The 21,296-nt window shown below is 38.8% G+C and overlaps 1 protein-coding gene across 1 annotated transcript in view; it reads right to left on the bottom strand.

Moving 5' to 3' along the window:
* Window positions 1-6,059: 6,059 nt before the first annotated feature.
* Window positions 6,060-21,296, bottom strand: part of cep128 (centrosomal protein 128) — a 35,463-nt gene continuing 20,226 nt past the window's right edge. Inside the window, exons 19-26 of the mRNA XM_022770241.1 lie at window positions 19,852-19,911; window positions 18,349-18,541; window positions 14,939-14,988; window positions 13,665-13,688; window positions 9,651-9,728; window positions 9,220-9,333; window positions 7,582-7,690; window positions 6,060-6,851 (exon numbers count right to left, since the gene is read on the bottom strand). Of these exons, the coding sequence (XP_022625962.1) occupies window positions 6,778-6,851; window positions 7,582-7,690; window positions 9,220-9,333; window positions 9,651-9,728; window positions 13,665-13,688; window positions 14,939-14,988; window positions 18,349-18,541; window positions 19,852-19,911 (702 nt within the window). The 3' untranslated portion in view covers window positions 6,060-6,777. The remainder of the gene's footprint in view (window positions 6,852-7,581; window positions 7,691-9,219; window positions 9,334-9,650; window positions 9,729-13,664; window positions 13,689-14,938; window positions 14,989-18,348; window positions 18,542-19,851; window positions 19,912-21,296) is intronic.

Genomic DNA, 21,296 nt, shown 5'->3' with positions numbered 1-21,296 from the left:
AGTAGGTTTCATTTCATTTGTTTTGTAGATTTCATCCAAACCCAGTTTCAAAACCAGCGCAGTATGAAATAAAAGTATAATAAGCTAATTAGAAATGTACACAGGAGGATTATGAAGAGGTATTTATCTAGCTGCCTAGAGGCCTGAGTCAGTACCCTTATCCCCTCTGCAGGCTAATAACATATTCATATGATGCAGTGAGTGATAAGTGATAATCTAACAACACTGAAATCTGTGACTGTTTCAGCCACATCACTCAAGTCAATTCACACCTGGGTTTTAACCGTCACCATCTGGTTGCCGTGAGACTAGGTATTGCCGCTCCATGTGATTTAGCGCAGGTCCTCACAAGTGATGACACTCGAGTGTGGCATAAAGGGCATGAAGAGGCTCCCGCTCACAGTGCCAGGAGAGGTCATTCTGGCAGCACGATTGGCAGGCTGAATGGCTGCTCCTCCACACCTGTCTGCCATCAAACATGGAAATCACCCTACTCACCCGTGACTGTTGCATATTCCATGAGAAAACACAGTGTGCAGCACTTTATCTTATTTCAAAGTGGGTCATAAATACAAATTGTTGCACAATTGCACAAAAAACATGTTTTTTAAAATTTTTTTATTCTAAGCCCAGAGGAAAATGAGGTTGATACGGAGACTCAGCTGCAATAACCCATTCACTTATTGAACGACAGCGGCTGGATACACTCTCAGCCTCCGGGCTTAAACGAAAAAGCAGAGCATGGTTGCTTGATTGAATGGGTTTGTAATGCAAGCCAAATAGGTTTGTTCTAATGGGAATCAGCCTCAGTGACGGCTGCAGAGGCTTATGCCAGCACTATAACAGCAGTAAGCAGCAGTGGCAAACACCCCATCGCTGTTTGATTGGCTATGAGAGGCAGAAGCAACACTAAGGGGTTTCTGTGTTTACTAATAGCCATTTAAGTGGGGTAATATTCAATGAGCCCTAACTTTAGGAATCTAGTGGATTTCTGTGGAAAGGGTTTATGTACATGTTTGAATGAGTATGTGCACATTGTGTGACAGGCTGTGCTTGCACTGTGACAGGGCTTTAAAATTACCCATCCTGCCATAGTGCCCGTGAGCTAAACATTGACCCAATATTCTGAATTCCCTTTGGAGGTGTGTACAAAATATTCTGAAGTTAAATTATCTTTATTTTTATTTTTTTTATTTCTTTATTTCTCCCTATTAGAATATAGTCACATTTTTGCATATTTGCCCACGTTTTAAGATGTGTGTCAGAAATTTCTTCTGCAGCCACAGTACAATGGAGGATTGAAAAATTTAATTTCAGAAATACAACAGCAGTGTGTCAAAAACAATGTCCCAAGTTAGAAAAGAAATTCTCCACACAAGGTCGACTTATTTGGTATTTCCAAAGTTTTTATCTACATTCCAGGGCTTTTCTCAGCGGATGGAGTTGCTTAGTTGTCATGGAAATGGTCACAGTATCGACAAAGGAAAGGGTCAAAGTCGTAGACATCGACCAGGAGTCAGTGCAGGGTCAGTAAAAGATCAAGGAAACCATTCACATTCAGCACCAGAGACCATCCTTGAACAGAGCCAGGGGTTACAATCTCCCCCAGATATGACTACCTGTTATCATGTGAGCAAAATTCCAAGCATAGGTCACTTGATAACAAGTAGACAATGTCCATGGCAACTGAGCAACACAATCTTTGAAGAAGGCCATGAGATGTGGCTGAGAGCTTCAGAAACACCAAGGAAATTGACCTTTTGTTGAGAACTTTTTTAGCCAAAATGATATTTCCAAGGTCAACACTGAGCCTTGAAAGCTCAATGTTACACTGAATAATCCACAGAACACACTGTCAAAACTTTTCACTGGATGTACTTCTACTAAAGTAACAGTCTATTCTGCATGAGTACGTGGGTGCACATTTATCCAAAGTGACTTTTTTTTTTTTTAAATGTAATTTTTCAGTGCTGTGAGCACCACAGACTAAATCCTGTTAGCTTTCATTGTAGTGGGGTGGAGGCAGAAATAAGGCAGAAATATGGGAGCTGTAATTAGCCACTGATGCAACACACCTGAGGGACACCGCTGGTGCAAAGGTCATAGTAGTTAGCAGAGTTGAGCTGAGAGACACTGAAGGCACAGCACAGCTGAGGGTAAGCAATACATGCAAATCTTCTTATGTTAGTCATGTAACAATACATGTACTTCAGCTCTGAGAAAGGATGTTTCTGTGTGTGTGAATATGTTTGTGCACATTTGTGTGCATTGACTGTCAACTCTGAACATGCATCATCCTGCTAATGACCTGATCCCTCAGCCTTTCTGCGTTCATACAGGCGGAATAATCATTCTGCGAGTCCTTGTGTATAGATCTGAATACCACTGGCACATTTTAAATAACTTTGACTGTCACGCTGCAATTTATTTTGACAAGCTCAGACAGATGTGTGTTAAGTTTCTCATGCTTGTGCAAATGCAGATTACAGACTGCTTTTTCTTTTTTTTTTCTTTTTTACATAGGGGATGTATTTTCCAATGCTGGAAAATACAAACACGAACCAGTGGAAAGCTCTGAATTTATTCATTACCATCTCTCAACCTGACAAAGTGGAGTAAAGCTGGACTAATGATGGGGCAGAATGTAAATGGGGAAACTAGTCTGCAGGGAGCAGCAGGGCTGATCTATGAGTTTGCATGTGTTTTGCAACCTAATATAGCTTAGATAAGCAGACACTTTCTTAGGGAGGTAGTTACAGTATAAAGAAGTGTGTGTGTGTGTGAGTGTGTGTGTGTGTGAGAGACAAAGTGACAGAGCCTGCCAAAAGTGATTTATTTAAACAAATGTGACTATATGAAAACTATGATGAATGAGAGAGAAATCAAAACTTTGACTGCTCGTGATCTTCAAATTTAAATCTGAGGATAGGTTTGAGCCCTTATGGGAACAAATATATTACTGAGACTCTGCTCTAATCTGATAGGAGTTACAAAGCAAAAACAATGCTGAATTTTCAATTTTATAGTCTTCTGGTAAATGCAAAAATTTCTGAAATGGTTGGGACCTGATCCCTCTGTGTAGTGCTAAACGGAACTCCCATCTGAACCGGCTACCATAAGTCAATAGATTAAATGTAAAATCTTAAGTATTAAAGTTTAAGAAGTCATCAAACAAGTGCAGTCAGTCAGTGTTGTAATACAGTAAGTTTTTTTTCTCTGGACCCCAGCTTTCCAGATGTACTTAGAACTAGTACTTAAAGGGGAAACAGGGATTGAGCGAAGGCTTAGTACAGCTTCGCAGCTCATTTTTGCTCTAAGCTTGGTTGAGCTTTGCTTTCCTCTGGATGCTGCTTCATAAAACACAGACACATTTTGTCAGACTGGACCGGTAATCGTCTGGACTGTGTGGAACACCTTCTTCTGCCTTTTATTATGTCTAACAAAACTTCTTCTTTTTAAAAATGGAAACTTCTTGAAAATGATGTCAAAGAGATAACAGTGCTGCTTCTTCAGAGGATGAGACGGTACATTAGTACTGACGTGTGCTCAAAAATGCCAAAACTCTCCTAAGCTTTCATTTTTATGAGGGAGGAAGACTACTTAGCTGTCGATTTAAGTTTTTTTTTTTTTTTTCTTCTCTTTGAATATTACAGGCTGCTGTACAAAAGACACCTGCATAAGCTTTTAAAGAAGAGGATTTGCGTTGTACAGCTGGCACACACAAAGCTCCAAAACTCCACAAGCTCGGATTTGGGAAAGGGTGCATGAAGCATATTTCTTTTGAGAAGTTTAGCTTGATAAATTTGTATGTTTATTTTCAGATTGAAAAGCTAAAATGCCACTCAGGAGAAGCATGATTGCAGTGAGTAAACCTGAAATTATTACCAAGTGACATAATTGATCCTTTTGGGAGTGTCATCAAGAGCACGGAAACAAAGGCACTAAAAAGACAGCAGGCAGTCTATATTCAGAAGTCTCTCTCTCTTTCTTTCTTTCTTTCTCTCTCTCTCTCTTTCTCTCTCTCTCTCTCTCTCTCTCCCTCCCTCCCTCCCTCCCTCCGTGTGTGTGTGTGTGTGTGTGTGTGTGTGTGTGTGTGTGTGTGTGTGTGTGTGTGTGAGAGAGAGAGAGACTTTTCAGATAGCTACTCAGCTAAAGTTAGCTTTCTTCATAAAACTAGTGAATTTACTATACTGCATGTCATTTTCATATTCATTTAACATTTTGAAAATGAATTTAATGTTTCCTTATAATGTCAAACTACACTAAAAACTCAGTGTTGGCTAGCAACATTCTTAGCTTTGTTTAATGTTTAGCTAAAATGTTGTAACTACTGTTAAGACAGTGATGTTGCAGCAGTTTGCAGTACAGTATATGGATCATCAACATTATGTGCACTAGCTGGTAGAGTTTTATGAGAAAAGTCAGTTAAGCTAGGTTACTAGCTGCATAGGCTGCTGCTTCATGTCTTGCTTCAGTGTTGTTCAAGCTAGCCATGGAGTCTCCTCCATTGCCTCCATTAGACACAGACAAACGCACACAATGTCTTCTAGGTCCCCTTTTGGAACATTATTGATATTTCCAGCATTCATTCATCTTTTTTCCAATTGGAGACATGGCTTTTGTCTCCATTTGATCAAGTCATACCCAATTAACTCGTCTAGACTGAAATTTCCCCTCCAAAGCAGCCTATGACAGACACACACACAGCCTGCTCTGAGTATGTATATGGATACACCCATCTGATCAAGTGTGTAGGTTTGCATTTGGACAGTACAGGGACATTTCCCTACCAATATGACCAATATTATATTTATATATGTTATTGTTATTGTTATTATTATTATTATATATAAGAAGACAGAATTACTTTACTATGAAATTTTATTTGCCTCACTATACTATGATGTTTTGGACGTTTTTTAATGCCTTACTATACTATCACTTTTTACACCTTACTATTCTGACGTTTTTATGCAATATTATACTGACGTTTTTTTTTTTAACATTTTCATGCCTTACTGTACTATGAAATTTTTGAGATTTTATGCCTTACTATATTATGACATTTTTATGCCTTACTATAGTTTGACGTTTGTTGATTTTTTTTTTTATTCCTTTCTATACTACGTTATGACATTTTATGCCTTACTATACTATGACATTTTTATGCCTTATTGCACTGACGTTTTTTGACGTTTTTATGCCTTAATATACTAAATTTTTTCGCTGTTTTTATGCCTTAATATGCTACATTTTTATGCCTTACTATACTATGACGTTTTTATGACATTTCATGCCTTACTATAGTTTGACATTTGATTTTTTAAAAAAAAATTTTTTTAAATTCCTTACTATACTACAACGTTATGACATTTTTATGCCTTACTATATAAAATAATGTCATCTGCATAAATGTGAATATTAGTTTGGGGTGGCAGTGATGATATTGTTAATGTATATAGTAAATAAAAAAGGACCAAGAATACTACTAACATACAGGGGACTTGACATGAAACCTAAGCAACCAGTCTGGGTTCTATCTGAGAGATAGTCATGAAACCATTTAATGGAAGTTTTATTTCAATGTACACTAATTTTATTTATTTGACAGCGTTATTTATTGATGTTGTATTTTTGACTCCAACCTTGTACTACTTTTTTTTCAGTTTCCTGGCTCCATATTTGCCAGCATGTTCAGTGATGTTATGAGCCCTAAGAGCATATACAGCTTTAGTGTGTACAACCTTAACTTTGTGAGGTTCTGCACAAAGTCTTGAAACATACGGCTCAAACAGGATTATGTACAACTTTAAGAAATGTTTACACAGCAGGTACTGTGTTTACGCCTTTGAAGTTGAGCAGTAAATTAAAAGGGGACTTTTTCCTTTTGTGTGTCTTTAGGTTGTTCTTTCCGATGAGGGATTTTAGCAAAATGGTAAAAAGATATACTAGTGGGAGTAGCTGAAGTCTCTCAGCTGCTACAAAGCAAACACTTCACTCTGAAATGAAGGGGACATCAAGTGTGCTTATAAAAACAGACATTTAGCTGCATGGGGATTTATTCTTTGTGCATATACTTTCGCATTTCATAAAAAATAGACAACCTTTTTGTGCATATTGTGTCTTTTTACAAATATATACTGCATGAAATAAAAAAGTCATAAAAGTAGTCAATACATTAAAAGAGTTGGTAAAATGAAGAAAAACAAAAGATTTGTCACATTTCCATGATAGACAATCCAGTATGTTAGTAAAAAAAACAAAACAACTGCATATTGTTCAACAGGCACCATAGTTCTGTTTGTTAGTTACTGTATACTAAATCACATTAGCACAAACACATTGGCATGATAATAGGAGTACAGATTGGTCATAAGGTAAACAGTATATAAACAGCTGTTCTGTTAAAATGTTGGAATAATGGCAAAAAATGTAACAGTGAATCCATTTTGGTTTAAACCTTTAAATACATTCAATTCAGGTTCTTTATAAATAACATTAAAGCCTTGGACAGTATATCTTCCTTTACAGTGTAGAAGCATATCTCCTCCTTCAAAGTATCTCTCTGAAATCTCACCGTCTTAGCCTTCTGCTGTCAAGCACCTTCGGTGATTGCCTGCTTGAGGTAGTCGAGGAGGATTAATGTTGAGTGCAAGGCCTCCTAGGATAGTCAAGTTGCTCTTTGTTCTGTATGAGCACCAGGCAGGTAGAGTCAGTTGTAAGCACCGAGTGTTTGGGTTTGTAGAGATACAGATAAAGGTTCACTTGAGGTTGAAACTAATCTGTGAGGGGTCTGGCCCCGTGGACGGCGGAGACATCCAAATCTGAACTGGTCAGGCGTTTGTGAGGAGCTGCATCAGAGAGATGGAGGGAGGATGGAAGGAAGGCAAAAGAGGGACAGTTATATTCTCTGTTTATCATCCAGTCACAACCCAAAATGTGTGAGTAAAATATTCCTTTTTATTGTTATATGTGTTCCCAATAGAAAGTAGAACCTAAATGAATAGTGCTACCTGTTATTGCCAAAGGAGTCATGAATATGTGTGATTATTGTATTGTGTATTAACACTGGTGTTAAACAGCCATAAATATGTTTTGGACGCCACAATTCTTGGAGGTAAAACAGACACAAAGCCACAGAAAAGTACGCCCCGCTCACACAGTGCCAAATATCTGTAAGCAGCTTAGGAAAGTGCTTCAATTGATTCTGGCTCTGAGTAGCTGGCACTGATACAGGCAGACACACATCCAGAGCATTGATGGACAGTTCAGTCAAGTTGAGCGGGTGTCATGCTGAAATTCATCATGTATTATAATGTAAACTTTACAATGATGATGTAGTGTGGGATCCAGCTACATGAAACACATACCCAGCTAAAACTGGCCCTAAAAATACCTGCTTTGATTGAAAATGATGAAGTTGACGTACAGCAAAATGAAAATAATGAATTCATAATCATTACTGCATCTTCAGACTTTTGATGCTGTAGTTAGTACAAAACGTTTAAAAATACAGGTGTACATTTTGAAATTAGCAATGCAGTGATGCAGAAAAACAGGCTTCAGTATATAAATACTCACACAGTGTGTCAAACCTCATCGAGCTGCTAAGGTATGTGCTTGGGCCTTTGATGGAGGAAGAAAGAGCAGCCAGTCTCAGGCTCCTGGACGTGGTGTCCATTTTCTCGTCCTGGAAGACAAGTGGACACAGTAACAGCACAACTGTGAGGCTGTAATGTTACACACCAGAAAAAAAATGAATATGTGATAAAGGGAGAGCAAACTTCATTGTTTTTAGATCTTTACCAGTGGTGGGTCTAGCCTAAGGATGGCGCCAGCGTACATGCTGGCAACTGCCATCTTGAGCTGTCTGATGACATTCAGCTCATGATGTGATGATGGAAAGATTCAACAAATTTAATGAACAAACATCCGTGACAGATGGACCAAATGCCGGTGCCAAAATCTAATAACTATCCGTCCAGTAAGTGGTGAGTTGGTGACAAGCTACGGACAATGACATTCCTTGCATGGCTTAATTTCACAATGTAAAATTTAAAAAGTGCACTACATCCAGCTGTGTTTGAGTATGATACTGTATGTTTTACAGTTCTGCACTTTACAGAGCACACAGACGACACACAGTCACATTAGGTGCACCATTAAATAAGAGCTGAGGGCTAAATCTGGTTGTCCCCAAAATGCTTGTTTGGACATCCCAAGTGTTCCACAGAAAAATAAAATATTCTATTCAGGAAGTGAGTGATTTGTGAACTGTGTGCACCTGTGTATGATACAAGCTTCTTTTAGAGACATTTATTTGCTTGTAAACATGCAGGCAAAAGTGTCCCAGCCTGAGCAGATACCTCTAAATATTTTGTGACTCTGATACAAGGTCGGCTAAGTCTCTGTGGTCTCTTGAAATTTAACACACATGACAGATGTCCTGTAATGTCCAGGACAAGCACTGACCCAAAAAATAATCCTGTCTGAAAAGAACTTTAGAAACTAGAGGTTCAAGCAGAGAACAACTGTTATATGTGCACAGGCTGTTTGTTGTTGGCACTGCTGACTCTGATCAAGATGGAAGTCTGATAAAGACATTCCATCCATCGCTTTTCCTTAAACAAACCCCGAGTGGGCAGCAGCTATTAAGATAATGCTTTCGCCACTTATCACTCAACATGGGAGTCATTTGGCAAACCAAGGGGGTAATCTGGCAGATTAAAACCATTTAAACAGTGACTGTATGGCTGTTTTGGGGAGGCTGCATACTGCTAATGGCAATCAGCTGTCAGCAATGATGTCTTGATGGCTCCCTTGGCTGCTCTATAGCTCAGAAGATGACTGGCAATTAACAGTGACTGGTAAAATTCAGCTTTTGTTTGAGACTATATTTGTGCCACTGCTCGAGCTTGTCCCACTCTGTCTATCCACCATGCATTACCAGCATGTGAAATTATTCATTTATTCATTCAAGTTGCAAATTAGGTGCGGTGCACACATTGGCACCGGTGTGGGCGAGCTAGACTCATAAATGGCTCTCAAAGTCAGGCTATCCTTATTCAAACGGCTGCAGTTTGAACAAAGCAGTGCAATTAGTGACCGAAATAGAAAAAAGTGTGGGTTGTTGTTTGGGAGTACAAGCTCTTGTAAGGCATTATAAAGCTAATTTTTCTAGAGTAGAGCTGCAACTGTCTGTGTATGTGTGCATCATACCCTGTACTCTTGTATTCTGCGTTTGGACTCATCCAGCTGGTGCTGCAGGTTCCAGACGATCTCTTTGTATTTGGTGTAACGCTGCTCGACCATCTCCCTCTGCCGGTGTGACTCCTGAAGGCACAAAATGGAGACTGTGTCATCACATGCAACAAGACATAAGACACAACAGTCCTTAACCAACAAAAGAACATAAGCCTGCTATTATAGTAGAAGAACAACACTGAGATGAATGCACATTGATTAACAGGATAAATGTGATGATGAATGGCTGCAACACGGACCAATACCATGAAAGGACTATTTCTCTGCATGTATTTATTAGATGCGTCTTAATATTTTCATGTTTTATTAGGGAAAGAAAATGAAGTTGATCTAAAAACATTAAATACACAATAAACAAAGTCCAGCTGGGCTGTAGGTGAACCCACCTCCAAATCTTTGAAGTTCTCCATCAGACATTGTTTTTCAGGAATTGACTCCAAGTGGTCCAAAGCTACTCTTGTGTTCTGGAAACGAAACACATGGGAAATCAGATAATTAACATATCAATATTAGGTATTTGTTTTTCTGATATTCATATTTAATCATATGACTCCAGACATTTACATGTACAGGAACAACTACAAACATGACAAAGTGTAAAGAGATTTATCTGAGTGTGTGATTGTCATATCAAAATAATGCATCTGGAACAGGCCACAGATACTGTTTTAGTGTAATGATTTTCATTGGAAACTTCCTCTATTATCATTTTAGAAACAAGAAATTACAATGTATGTGACAAGCAGAAGGCACTACACACTACAACACATCGATAATTATACATGGGTAAATATTGAGGCATCATCCCAATTCCTTTAATTGCCTCCCTCTTTCCCTTGTGTCTTTTCCTCGTTCTCATTTAAAATCGAGGAAAGGATGAAAGAGGAAAGAGAGGTAAGAGAAGCAAGGAGGGAATAATCAATGAAACAAAACATTTAGTGAAGTGAAACGTCATTCCCTGTCAAAGGTCATGTGAGGCAATGATTACTGACGATGGCTGCACAGCTGGATCATCTGTCTGTGGGCCTTAGCTGCTCTGTAGAGTCGAATTAAGCCTTTGTATTTGCACAGATAATGGGATGTACTGCCCAAATAACAAGGCTATACAGCTGATACTGTTAGCACTGTTATGTATTATTTATGTCCTCCCACATGACAAAAAGAATGTGAAATATTGGACTGCATATACAATATGTTATATAATTTAAAATAAATTGGGTGAGAACCATTGACACATCCACCACAGACCTACAGGCAGGTGATGTGAAGGAATTGTCTTCCCTTTAGTGTTGTTTTGTTATTTTGTAGGCCTTACTTACACTCCAAGAGTTCAGGTCATAACAAACTCACATTGTTAGACAATGGTTCTCTGTAGCTTCTATTATGACTGTTGGCGTCAAGATTGAGCCAACTCTATCCTCTGTAGCTAGGGTAACCAAGGTTTCATAAAGATGCAGGGAAAAGCATCAACCTAGAGAATACTGCTTAAACACAGTTCTAGTCAAGGATGATTGAAGTAGGCAAATGGCAAGACACATGTAATATTAATTAGACAAGAACATGTGACAAAGACCAGGCTTGTGTGACCAACAGTCTTTACACAGATAGGTTTAGACTAAAGTTTAGCGTTACTTGGGTAAGGCACAGAGGAGTGTTGCAACCATGTGATACCTAGGAATATATACGCCCTATAGGACCAGCCATGTTCAGAAACTGGTGTGGCACTACTCTGATTCACATACCCACTGTGTACTGCTCATCTCTTTCTCCTTGGCACTAAGCTTACAATAAATACTTCTGCCTAAGACATCTGAACTCCTAGTGATGGTCTTTTTCTCCAGCTCACAAGATTTCAACCACAGGCGAGAAATTAAATGAAAAACCAACATGCAGTGTCTTAGTGAGGTGTTGAGCCACCACATGCCACCGGAACAGTTTCAGTGCGCCTGGGTATTGATTCTATGAGTCTCTGAACTCTACTGGGGGATAAACTCCATTCTTCCAAAAGATATTCACTCAATTAGTGTTTTGACAATGGTGGTGGAAAGCACTGGGCTAAATTTCAAGTGTCATTGCAAAAGGTCTGTATACTTACATCAATGTGGTATTTCAGTTTTTCCTTTTTGACAAATTTGCAAAAACTCTGCTTTCACTTTGTCATTATAGGGTATTGAGTGTAGATTGGTGAGGGAAAAATGAATTTAAATTATTTTACCAAGAGGCTGCAACCCTCCAAAATGTGAAAAAGGTGAAGGGTCAGACAAAGTATTCAGACATACTTTCTGCATGCACTGTATATAAAGTCTCACAGCTGACAAGGGTGACAAGGAGGGGTTGAGCGAATCAATAAGGCTTTAGCAATTTGAAATAATAACATTTTTTCAGTTCATTATGAAAGTGTGTTGGGACTAATTAGACTGTGGCAGAGGACGTCAGCGGAGTAGGCGGTCCTTCAATGTGTCCCAGGACACATTTGTGTTCACACTGCTAAAAGAATGTGGTCCTCAGTACAAATGTGAACGCACCCAAGACGCACTAAGAGCTGTCCACATGTGATCAAATCACTTGAGATGGATGTTAATGGCTGTTCTGAACAGGGCCTATGACACATGAGTATGCATGAAGTTTTCAAAAGAGCACCTAAAGGAGAAACAAGAGTCTCTGGTTCTCCACTTATTTTTTCGGGTTTCCTCCCTCCTAATAGTTAAAAAAAAATCACTTTTGATATATTTCAAGGTAAAAATATGTGACCTGTAATTCACATTCCTGCTGCTGGTTTAACACTATTCAGTTGATCAACATAATATAGTAATGTGCCAACAAAGGCAGTCAGGAAAATAACTTCAAGCTAGCAAACATGAATGTAAACAATGCAGGATTTAAAAAAAATAAATAAATAAAAATCACCTTTGCAAATGTTTATGAGAAAAGAAGTGCATTTGTCAGTTAGAGCTTTAAGTATACACACAACGCTAACTGGTGAGAAACGCTGAACATAAAAAAAAATTTTGTTTGTTTATAAGAAAACTCCACAGAGACTTTTACACAACACATACATATCACACTATCACCTCCTGCTACCTCTGAAGAAGCATATCTATTGATGACTTGCAGATTGATTGGAATATACTGAGGGCATGGATTCATGGTGAAGTGGTGTTGAGGAGGTTTTCTATGAATGTTTTACACATTTGTCTTTTGGCTGTGACTCTGGGTCACTGTTGGATTTCATTTTAACTGTTTTAAATGTAAGCACATTACAGCTGCAATCGGCATCAGAGGCGCAAGAGACAAACTTTACAGCGACCTCTAAAACCATGGGGTGAATATTTGATAGTAAGGAGATTTTTTATGTCTTTTTTTTTCCAGTGACAGTGCAAAAGACAGAAACATGGACAAATGGGTATGCGATTGTTGGGAATCCAGTCTATCCGGCTCCAATTCAAATATTTTCTCCACAGCTGCTGTGGTATGAATGTGCTCGAGCCTACACAGTAACAAATGTTGATGTCATACCGTCTGGTCAATTAAAAGGCTAATTGAGGACTTTTGTTACAACACACTTGGCACGCTCTTTGATTAAGTAACTACTCAAGCCACACTCCATTCTATTCATCTCTCCACTGTATGTTTCAAAAGCCTTCCCCCTTCACATTCAGGTGGAACATTTAAGCATCAAAAGAACTGGTTGTTACAAGGCATCACGCTGATTGCTACACTGAATGACACACTGGCATACAAGTAAGACTCGCTGGATGATCCCTACCACCCAGGCTGAGTATAGGATGGGTCGATGCATCCTGCTGCTGTTGTGTTGTTGTGGTAAGCAGACATGATTTGACTTGATGGTGGTGTGAGGTATTTCCTCTTCTTTCTCACAATGGCTAATTAAAGGTTGAAGTGGTCAAGCGTGCTGTATAATTGTGATGGATGGACAGCATGTGTTTGACAGCTTCATTTACACTACTACAAGAGTAAAAAGAGCTTGGGTCAATATAACCTTTCAGCAGTGCTAAGTAATTTAGGGCCTGACATCTAATCACTGATTAAGGATGTTAGTGGTGGACGTTAACAGTTTGGATGATGAGGTCAATACTGTGTTGTCAGTACAGCTCCTTTCTTAACCCTGTCAGCAAGACTTATGATGATTAACACAGGTCTGAGTCTTGACTAAAGCTATAATTTCCAAGCCTGTGGTATGTGTTCCCGATGTTTGCTGCTAGGTGAACCTGCCTATACGACTGCATCGAATCATGCTGAAAGTCAACATGACTTTGAATTTAACAATTTCAGGACACACACAGACACACTTCAAAACTCCCAATTTTCCAAACCAGAATATACAAAGAAATTTTCTTTAAACAATATTCATTATTTTGATTGAAGCAATGAGAACTTACCGTCTCTAGATCCAAAACACGGTCCTGTAAATACAAACAAACATAGCAACATTACTTTATATGAATACAGAAGTAAAGTAAGAACTGATGCTAAAGTCAGGTTTAAACTAACAAAATGAGCCAGAAAATGTTGCAAGACAGTGAGAGCTCAAAATGGTGGATTAGCAGAGAGAAACTCAGAACATGTGTGTGGGAGAAAAGTGACAGAAGAGAGGAATAGAGTGTTCCAACGAATGGGTAACAAGGGAAGGAAATGCAGAGGCTAGGGAGAGTCTGTAGCACACAACAGGCTTCTTATCACACACACTGACACACATGCACACACAAAGACAAAACCGCTCTCGCCGTTCATCCAGCTCCTGACTGATGTTCCCTCTCTAACGATGCATAAGTGATGCTATGCCTCTTATCTGCCACTCAAACACACACCTGCCCCCCCCCCACACACACAACCAGCTGCCTCTCCCTTTCTGCCTGTAATGTGTTGATGGTTTGTAACAAGGGTACTTTCTTTTCATCAGCCCACCCCCATCCAACTACTTTTTTTTTTAACTCGTCTACATCCCTCACCCTATCTGTCTTTCCTCACTACATCTCTCTCTCCTCATCCTTCATAATTAAAAGCTCGGCTGGGTCTGAGAGGGCTGATTAATTGCACACGAGCTCTGGCAGGTGCCATCATGCAGCCACAGATGGGACCCTGCTATCCAACACACACACACACACACAAGCTCACACAGACACAGACACATATTTGGAAACGATTGCTTAGCAGACATTTTAGTGTGTGTGCGTGCGTATGTGTGACGCTGTTTAATGGTGAGTAAAGGGCCAGTGAGGCGCTGGGGGCCAGTCCACTACAGACTAGGTGAGTTGGTGGCCTGCCAAGTGTAGATGCTGCAGTACTGAAAGACAGAGACAAGGCCTCTGGTGGCTTTTAAACTCCAAGGCCTTGTGTCTGCAGTAATTAGCTAGTTGTTCAAGCAAGGCTGCAAGGAGTCTGTCAGGCCCATGGCTGTGTACTAATGTTTGTAACACTGCATCACAGGACTCGGATGACTGAAGCCCAGCGGTTACTCAAAACCAACCCAACTGATATGCAAAAAGGAACAAATACATTGAAGCCAAAATGGTGTATAAACAAAAACTGTACAAGCTGTCTCTTTTTGGCAACATACATCTGAAATCAGGCCAGCTAGATAATAAAATCTACCATCTAGAGTGCAGGTTAATGGATGCAAACAGATATGGATTAATAAAGACATAATGCTGACCTGAAGGCTCCTCATTTCTTCCTCCTTCCTGCGACTCCTCTCCAACAGCTCTGAAATGAGAAAACTGTGTAAGACAAGAGTTTGCTGTTGATGAATTGAGTTAAGAAGCATCAGAGACTTTCCAGCCCAATCTGAAAGTAATGATATCTGTGTGAAACTATGCATATCTTAAATCATCAGGACTGGCTGTATTAAGCCAGATACAATTTAATCCTTGGTTTATTTTATGACAATATGCTCCATCTATGGCAGGTCTCATGTATACTTTTAATGTTCATATGCAAGTGTAATATAAAGCAACTGTAGAAGGTACATGATTAGTCCAACAGTCAGTCAGTCAAGAATTATTTGGATAATTTTTCTAGTAAAATGTCAAACATTTCCTTGTTCCAGCTTCTCAAATGTGAGAACTTTCTTTGTCCTAAGTGAGATTGGTAAAGAAAGTAAAGTGACAGATTTGTGTTTTGGAGTGTTGGTCAGACAAACAGCAATTTCAACACATAACCTTGGGTTTTAGAGAATAGTGATGGGGACCAAGCAGTAGTATAATAATAGTTTCACGCTAAACAGCTGTTTTCTTCTACAGTACATTTACCCATCCTATTGTTAAAAATGAAAATGTTATGAAGGATTAAATTTCTTTGTTCATGCAGAGCTATTCAATCGTAACATACTTGACATCTGTATAACACCACAACAATAACGATCAGTTTTTCATCAATGAGTTATGGAAAAGCAGGACCCAGAAATTTAACGTCCCAGCACACCAGTTAGGATTATTCTTTCATTATTAATTAATTGTGTTTTGGTCATGTGATAAATGCTACTTATCTCTATATGTTTGACTCTTTCCAGCACAGTTTGCTGCCAGTGGATTATTTTTTTACCCAGACAGGTAGGGGAAAGAAGAAACTCTTCTTCTGTCTATTGTTGACTGCAGCAACAAATTGTTTTTAATTACAATCACTGGTTGTTTGCTTAATGAGATGTTGTTTTAGAGGAATATCTCCGAATTAATTTAGCAAGTTTTATTAAGCAAATGCCACAATATTTACCCAATTTTACTCAGCTTGGCATTACGCTGAGCAGAGGAAGCTTTGTGCATCTGTTTTAATGAAATGGTAGCAAAACACTGTTTGAATAATTAAAGAAAGAAATGTTTTAATTTCAATTCGTCTTTGTGAAATATCATCATGAAGTATTATTTTTTTCCAGTGACTAATAACTAAATAATTGTGCAACTTGTGTGTTGGGGATTTGGATTAATCTATTGTTTTAAAAAACAGTTGCATCATTTATAATGGATTCAAATGTGACTCAGAGAGTCAACATGAGAGTTGAACATCAAAGACACCTCCATTATAGTGTGAGAAGCCCTTCACTGACACATATCTGTACACAGTAATGACATGATCTCACTTTTCTGAAAGCATAAGGTCTAACAGTCTATAAATACCTCTGCAAACATATTACTAGACGTACTCTTTAGTTTGCCCTCTGTCTCCTAACGTGTTCCCACATTCAATATCCAGTTACCTGGGGATGACTGAATTTCCTCCTCCTCCTCAAGAATATGTGCATGTAAACAAATATCTTACAACACAGGTCAACCCACTTGACAGAAATACTTGCCAAAAGAAAAGCCATAAACAATTTCTGGCTATGGAATAAACCTCCAGTTTCTCAAACCTTTGCTTTTGGCTCACCTTTTATAATGTACCTTGAAGTCAGCAGAAGAGTCATGGTAGTGTTAGTCTGTTGCTGCCAAAGTGCTGTTCTCTGACTCACCCATCGTACTGACTGTAAAACCTAGGTCCTGTAGTACTAGAACTTATTATCTACTCACGCAGTGTAGACTTGTTTGAAAAGGAAAGGCCCATAGAGAGTGCTGCACAAGTCAAATACACAGACTGCAACGTTAATCTGACACTAATAATTCACTGAGACAATTACAGTAGGTCACACAGGGTTCTGCAGACTGCAGGCATTAACAGCAAATCTACTAAGATAAGCAGAAAAGTGGGTATAAGAAAATTACATCTCTAAAGAATACAATTCCCAGTTTGATAATATAATACAGCAGAACTGAGAATAAACAGCTGTGATGGGGAAGGGTAAACTTATTTGCCACACTGCATTGTTGAGTGTTTTGTTGAAAATGCATCATGTCATCGCTGCTCATATTCATGCGTGGTAGGGATGCTTAAATCTTGTGTTGCTCTCCAATAACACAACAACAGAATCACTGAGCAGCCACTTAACTGAGAAGCCATATTCAAAACACAGACGATAAAATCTTAATTCCTGCACCTTCAATACAAACAACCAGATCTTGTAGCTGTTGTGACTTACAGATCATTCTTGGGTCTAATTACTAAGGAGACCATATCAGTGCTTCTGCCTGCAGAGAAGACAGACAAGGTTGTCAAATGGCTGATTGGGTCCAAAGACAGAGTGAACTGTGTGTCAGAAAGGGGTATGGAGGTGAGGCTGTATCATTAGATTGCTTATCTGTATGTTTTACCTCTATAGCCAAAAACACACAGTGAAATAATGGACAATTGTTTGTCTCTCTGTACAGGTCTTCCATCTCCCCTCTAACTATGACTCCCTCTATGGTCTCGGTGTGTCTTTTAACTCTCTTTCTCTCTCTTAATGGAACACAAATTAGGCCCATTTCCCTGTATTGTTCAGCCAAAGCACTAAAAACAAGTTGTTCTTCCTCTGGCTTACAGCTCATTAAAAGAAATTCAGTCAGAAATGCGAGTCTGGACAAGAAAAACAAGCCCATTTTTCATAGAAGTCTCAAAGTTCACACACATTAAGATGCTTTTTCAAACATTTGTAATCGTAAACAGACCGACCCGCGTGCACGGACTAAAACACAATGCACAGACAACCATTTCCACGAGCATCCTTTACAACAGCACACAAAACCACTTCACTTATATGAAGGCATTGAATTAGTTACTGCTCTTAATGACAGTGTGATTAAATGTAAATGAGAGAGGAAGAAAACAAGAAGTCAGCATATGACTCGGCTGTATCCATAAAAAAACAAAAACAAAAAAAAAACTGTCAAAGAACGACTACATTTTCATTAAGAGCTTGCTATAGTAAATATTCATAAATTCAGATGTGGATGACCAAAGGATTTCTTGTCCAATGTTTTTCTGGCAAGTTATTAGCTGCCTAATAAAGAACACAGAGCCTGATTAGACTCATATGATGCTGCCTTGTGACAAATTTTATAAAGCGTGGGTATGTGACTCACTGCCATGCTTTGATGACGATGGTACCAGTTTGAGTGATGAAAAAAAAAAAAAAAAAACTACACTACATTCTCACGTGCTTCCTAATTGCATATGAAATCAACATGAATTGTTTTTAATTAAATACTGTTTGTATACCTTTCTTTTCAGTGCTCAGGGAGTGCAGAAGCTTCTCCTGCTGGTCCAGGCGCTGCAGGAGAGCGGCCTGTTCTGAGTCCCGGCTCTGCCTGAGGGCCTTCAACTGATCCCTGGTTTGCTGATGCTGCTTCCTCAGGCGCTGTTCTCTTGTGTCACGCTCCCGCACCTCCTCACACAGCCAGCGTAGCTTTGTCTGGTTGGTTAAATAATTATAAGATCAGCACAGAATGTACTTAGATAGAGGTGTAGTGGGATGGGTTTGGATAGGTTCTTATATTCTAAGGTTTAATTGGAGACATTAAGAGACTCAGCGTATTGGGAAGGGGAAGTCGCTGATTTAAGTCCACCTCGAGACCCTGCATTCCAGGCCCATCTGATAATAAAAATAATTTTCCTCATATATAGTGCTCCCATTGGTTTTCTCATGCAGAAGACTGCACACTAATCAATGGAAAAGACCTCACATAGGAACTTAATTAAGTCCCCTGTCAGATATAAGAATATCACAAGGGAATTCTGTTTTCCCTTTAAGGTAAAATCCTCTCAAAAAAAATCCCCTTCTATTTAAAAGTCTGCAGCACTGTCCAAGCTACAAGTTCATGATTCTCTTGAAATCTCATCTTAAATGTACACACAACATTAAGTCTATCAGTATTCTGTCATTTTGAGTATTTTGAGGAGCCCAGACACAATGAGTGTGATAAAAGCTCTGAGAAAATGCAGTGGCCCAGAAAGACAAATTAATATGAAGCACACCGTCAATACAACAGGGGATGTAAATCAATTTACAATGTTTCATATAACAGATTGTTACGGCCAAGGAAAATTATTGGTTAAATGGGTTTTCTAACTGTGCTCTGTAAGCCTGTAAATCATGCCTAGATTTTACTAACATAAAAACTCCTAACAAGGTAGCTAATTATCTCTCTTGTTCTCCACTGTTTTATTTTTGTAAATGCACAGTACGCTGAAAGCATTTCTGACAGGAGATATACATTATGGTGATAAACATTATGAATTGTGCAAACACATTTTAACACAGTATCATGCATCACTGCCACAGCCATAATTACATGTTTCTTTTGTACAGTGCATCACTGCAATACTAAATAGGGACTGATTTCTCTTAGAGAGAAGCCAGGTGCCATACCCTTATGATTATTATGGAAAGGCATTCTGTTAAAAATCCCTCAACATCAGAGTTTCATTGTGATCCCTGCAGACTCTCATCACACATCAGTGCTCAGCTGCTCAAAGTGGTTTCCTCAACAATGAATCATCTTTTTTCTGAGAGGTTACACTACAGTATGAAATATTTTACAAAGACCAAATCATTGATTACATATATTTTATGCTGTTGTTGTCTTTCATTAATCTTCTATATTATATTATGTGAATGAGCGTTATCTTCATGGTAATACTGTTATTTAATCAATTAAACAATTGATTATTTAGAGAAATCCTTTGCATGGAAGGCAGCACTACTGCATGTAATGATCATACCTTTGTTTCGGCTAGCCAACGATGAGGGTCTTTTACTAATCCAGGTTTCTGTGAGATCGCCTGTTAAAACAGAACAGAGAGAGATTAATGCAAATGTGAGCTTTTCTGACTTTGTAGCACGCTATACAAAATTCTGTTCTTAAAAAAAGTCTACACTGCAAAGGAGTGCAAATGTAAGAGAATTTCTAAACAGGATTTCATGGATGTAGGTTGTCTAAATATATAAGAGACATTGTAGGAGAAAAAGCAGAAATAGTGACTGAAAATGTGGATGCACAAACAACAGGATAACAATCAGAAGAACAGACTCCTGTTAAACCTTGAACTTTTGTGAAGAACGACTTCTGCCAGTTTAAATTGGCATGTGTATGTGTTAAACAGTCTGACACTACACACACTGTTGCACGTAGACACACACACCTGCACACAGAGGTTGTGTGTGTGTGTGTGTGTCATAAAAATGAGCTCGGGGAGTAGGTTCCATCCTTTCCAGACAAGCTTGTCAGCATCAACAATACAAACTGACTGTCTTCCAACTCCTAATGACTGCTGACACACACACACACACACACACACACACACTTAAGAAAAAAGACACTCACAGACAGACAGATAAACAGTCACATAACTAGATGACGCTCAACAAGTTGAGAGCACACCTCTACTGAAGCTATACAGCTGTTGAGATTTTCCAGCTCAACATGTCGAATTTTCCCCAAAGGTTAAAAATCTCTTCTACGCTTCTCAGTACCTGCTTGTTTGAAACAAAGAGGTGAACACATGTGCATGCCAATACCTGAAATGAAATGTTAGCTATCCTGACCACTTTCAAGTATCTTGGTTGGTTATCATAACTTCAGGTAACCAATCCAGTCTGTCTGTTCTGTGGCCATTAGGGCTGCACTTTAACCACTGCTCTAAATTTTAAAAATAAATTGAATGGCAGGTTATCTTTTTTTTCCTATTAGACAGTGATAGTGCTGAGACAAAGTATGGAGAAAGACATATGACACCCAACAAAGAATATTGTGGTTATACATTATGCATCTTAACCACTCTGTCTACACGATACCCCGAAGAGACTATTTTATCTGAAACAGGACGAAGTTTTCCTACGTCTTTCTGTTGTCTGATATTGCTAATTATGGGGGTTTGTCTTTTTCTGTGTTTACAGATGGCTCAAACAAAACTAAGAGGGCATTCAGTCTGAAAACAGCCCTGTGTTATAACAACGAAAGGGGCTTTGACGATGGGGGTATATTACTTCAGGTAGCACTGAAACATGACTGACATGTGACGTGAGGTTAGATGGAAAAGAGATCACCAAATTCATCCAAACATAAAAATGAATGTCTGTACCAAATTTAATGACATTCCATCTGATAGTTATCAAGACATTTCACTCAAAATAACAAATGTCATGATGGCACTAGAGGAATACAAAG

The sequence above is a fragment of the Seriola dumerili genome, unplaced genomic scaffold (assembly GCF_002260705.1).
Source record: "Seriola dumerili isolate Sdu_G_001 unplaced genomic scaffold, Sdu_1.0 BDQW01000025.1, whole genome shotgun sequence".
Classification (NCBI taxonomy): Eukaryota; Metazoa; Chordata; class Actinopteri; order Carangiformes; family Carangidae; genus Seriola; species Seriola dumerili.
The sequence above is the reverse complement of the archived record's forward strand: the minus strand, read 5'-3'. Positions and strand labels throughout refer to the sequence as shown.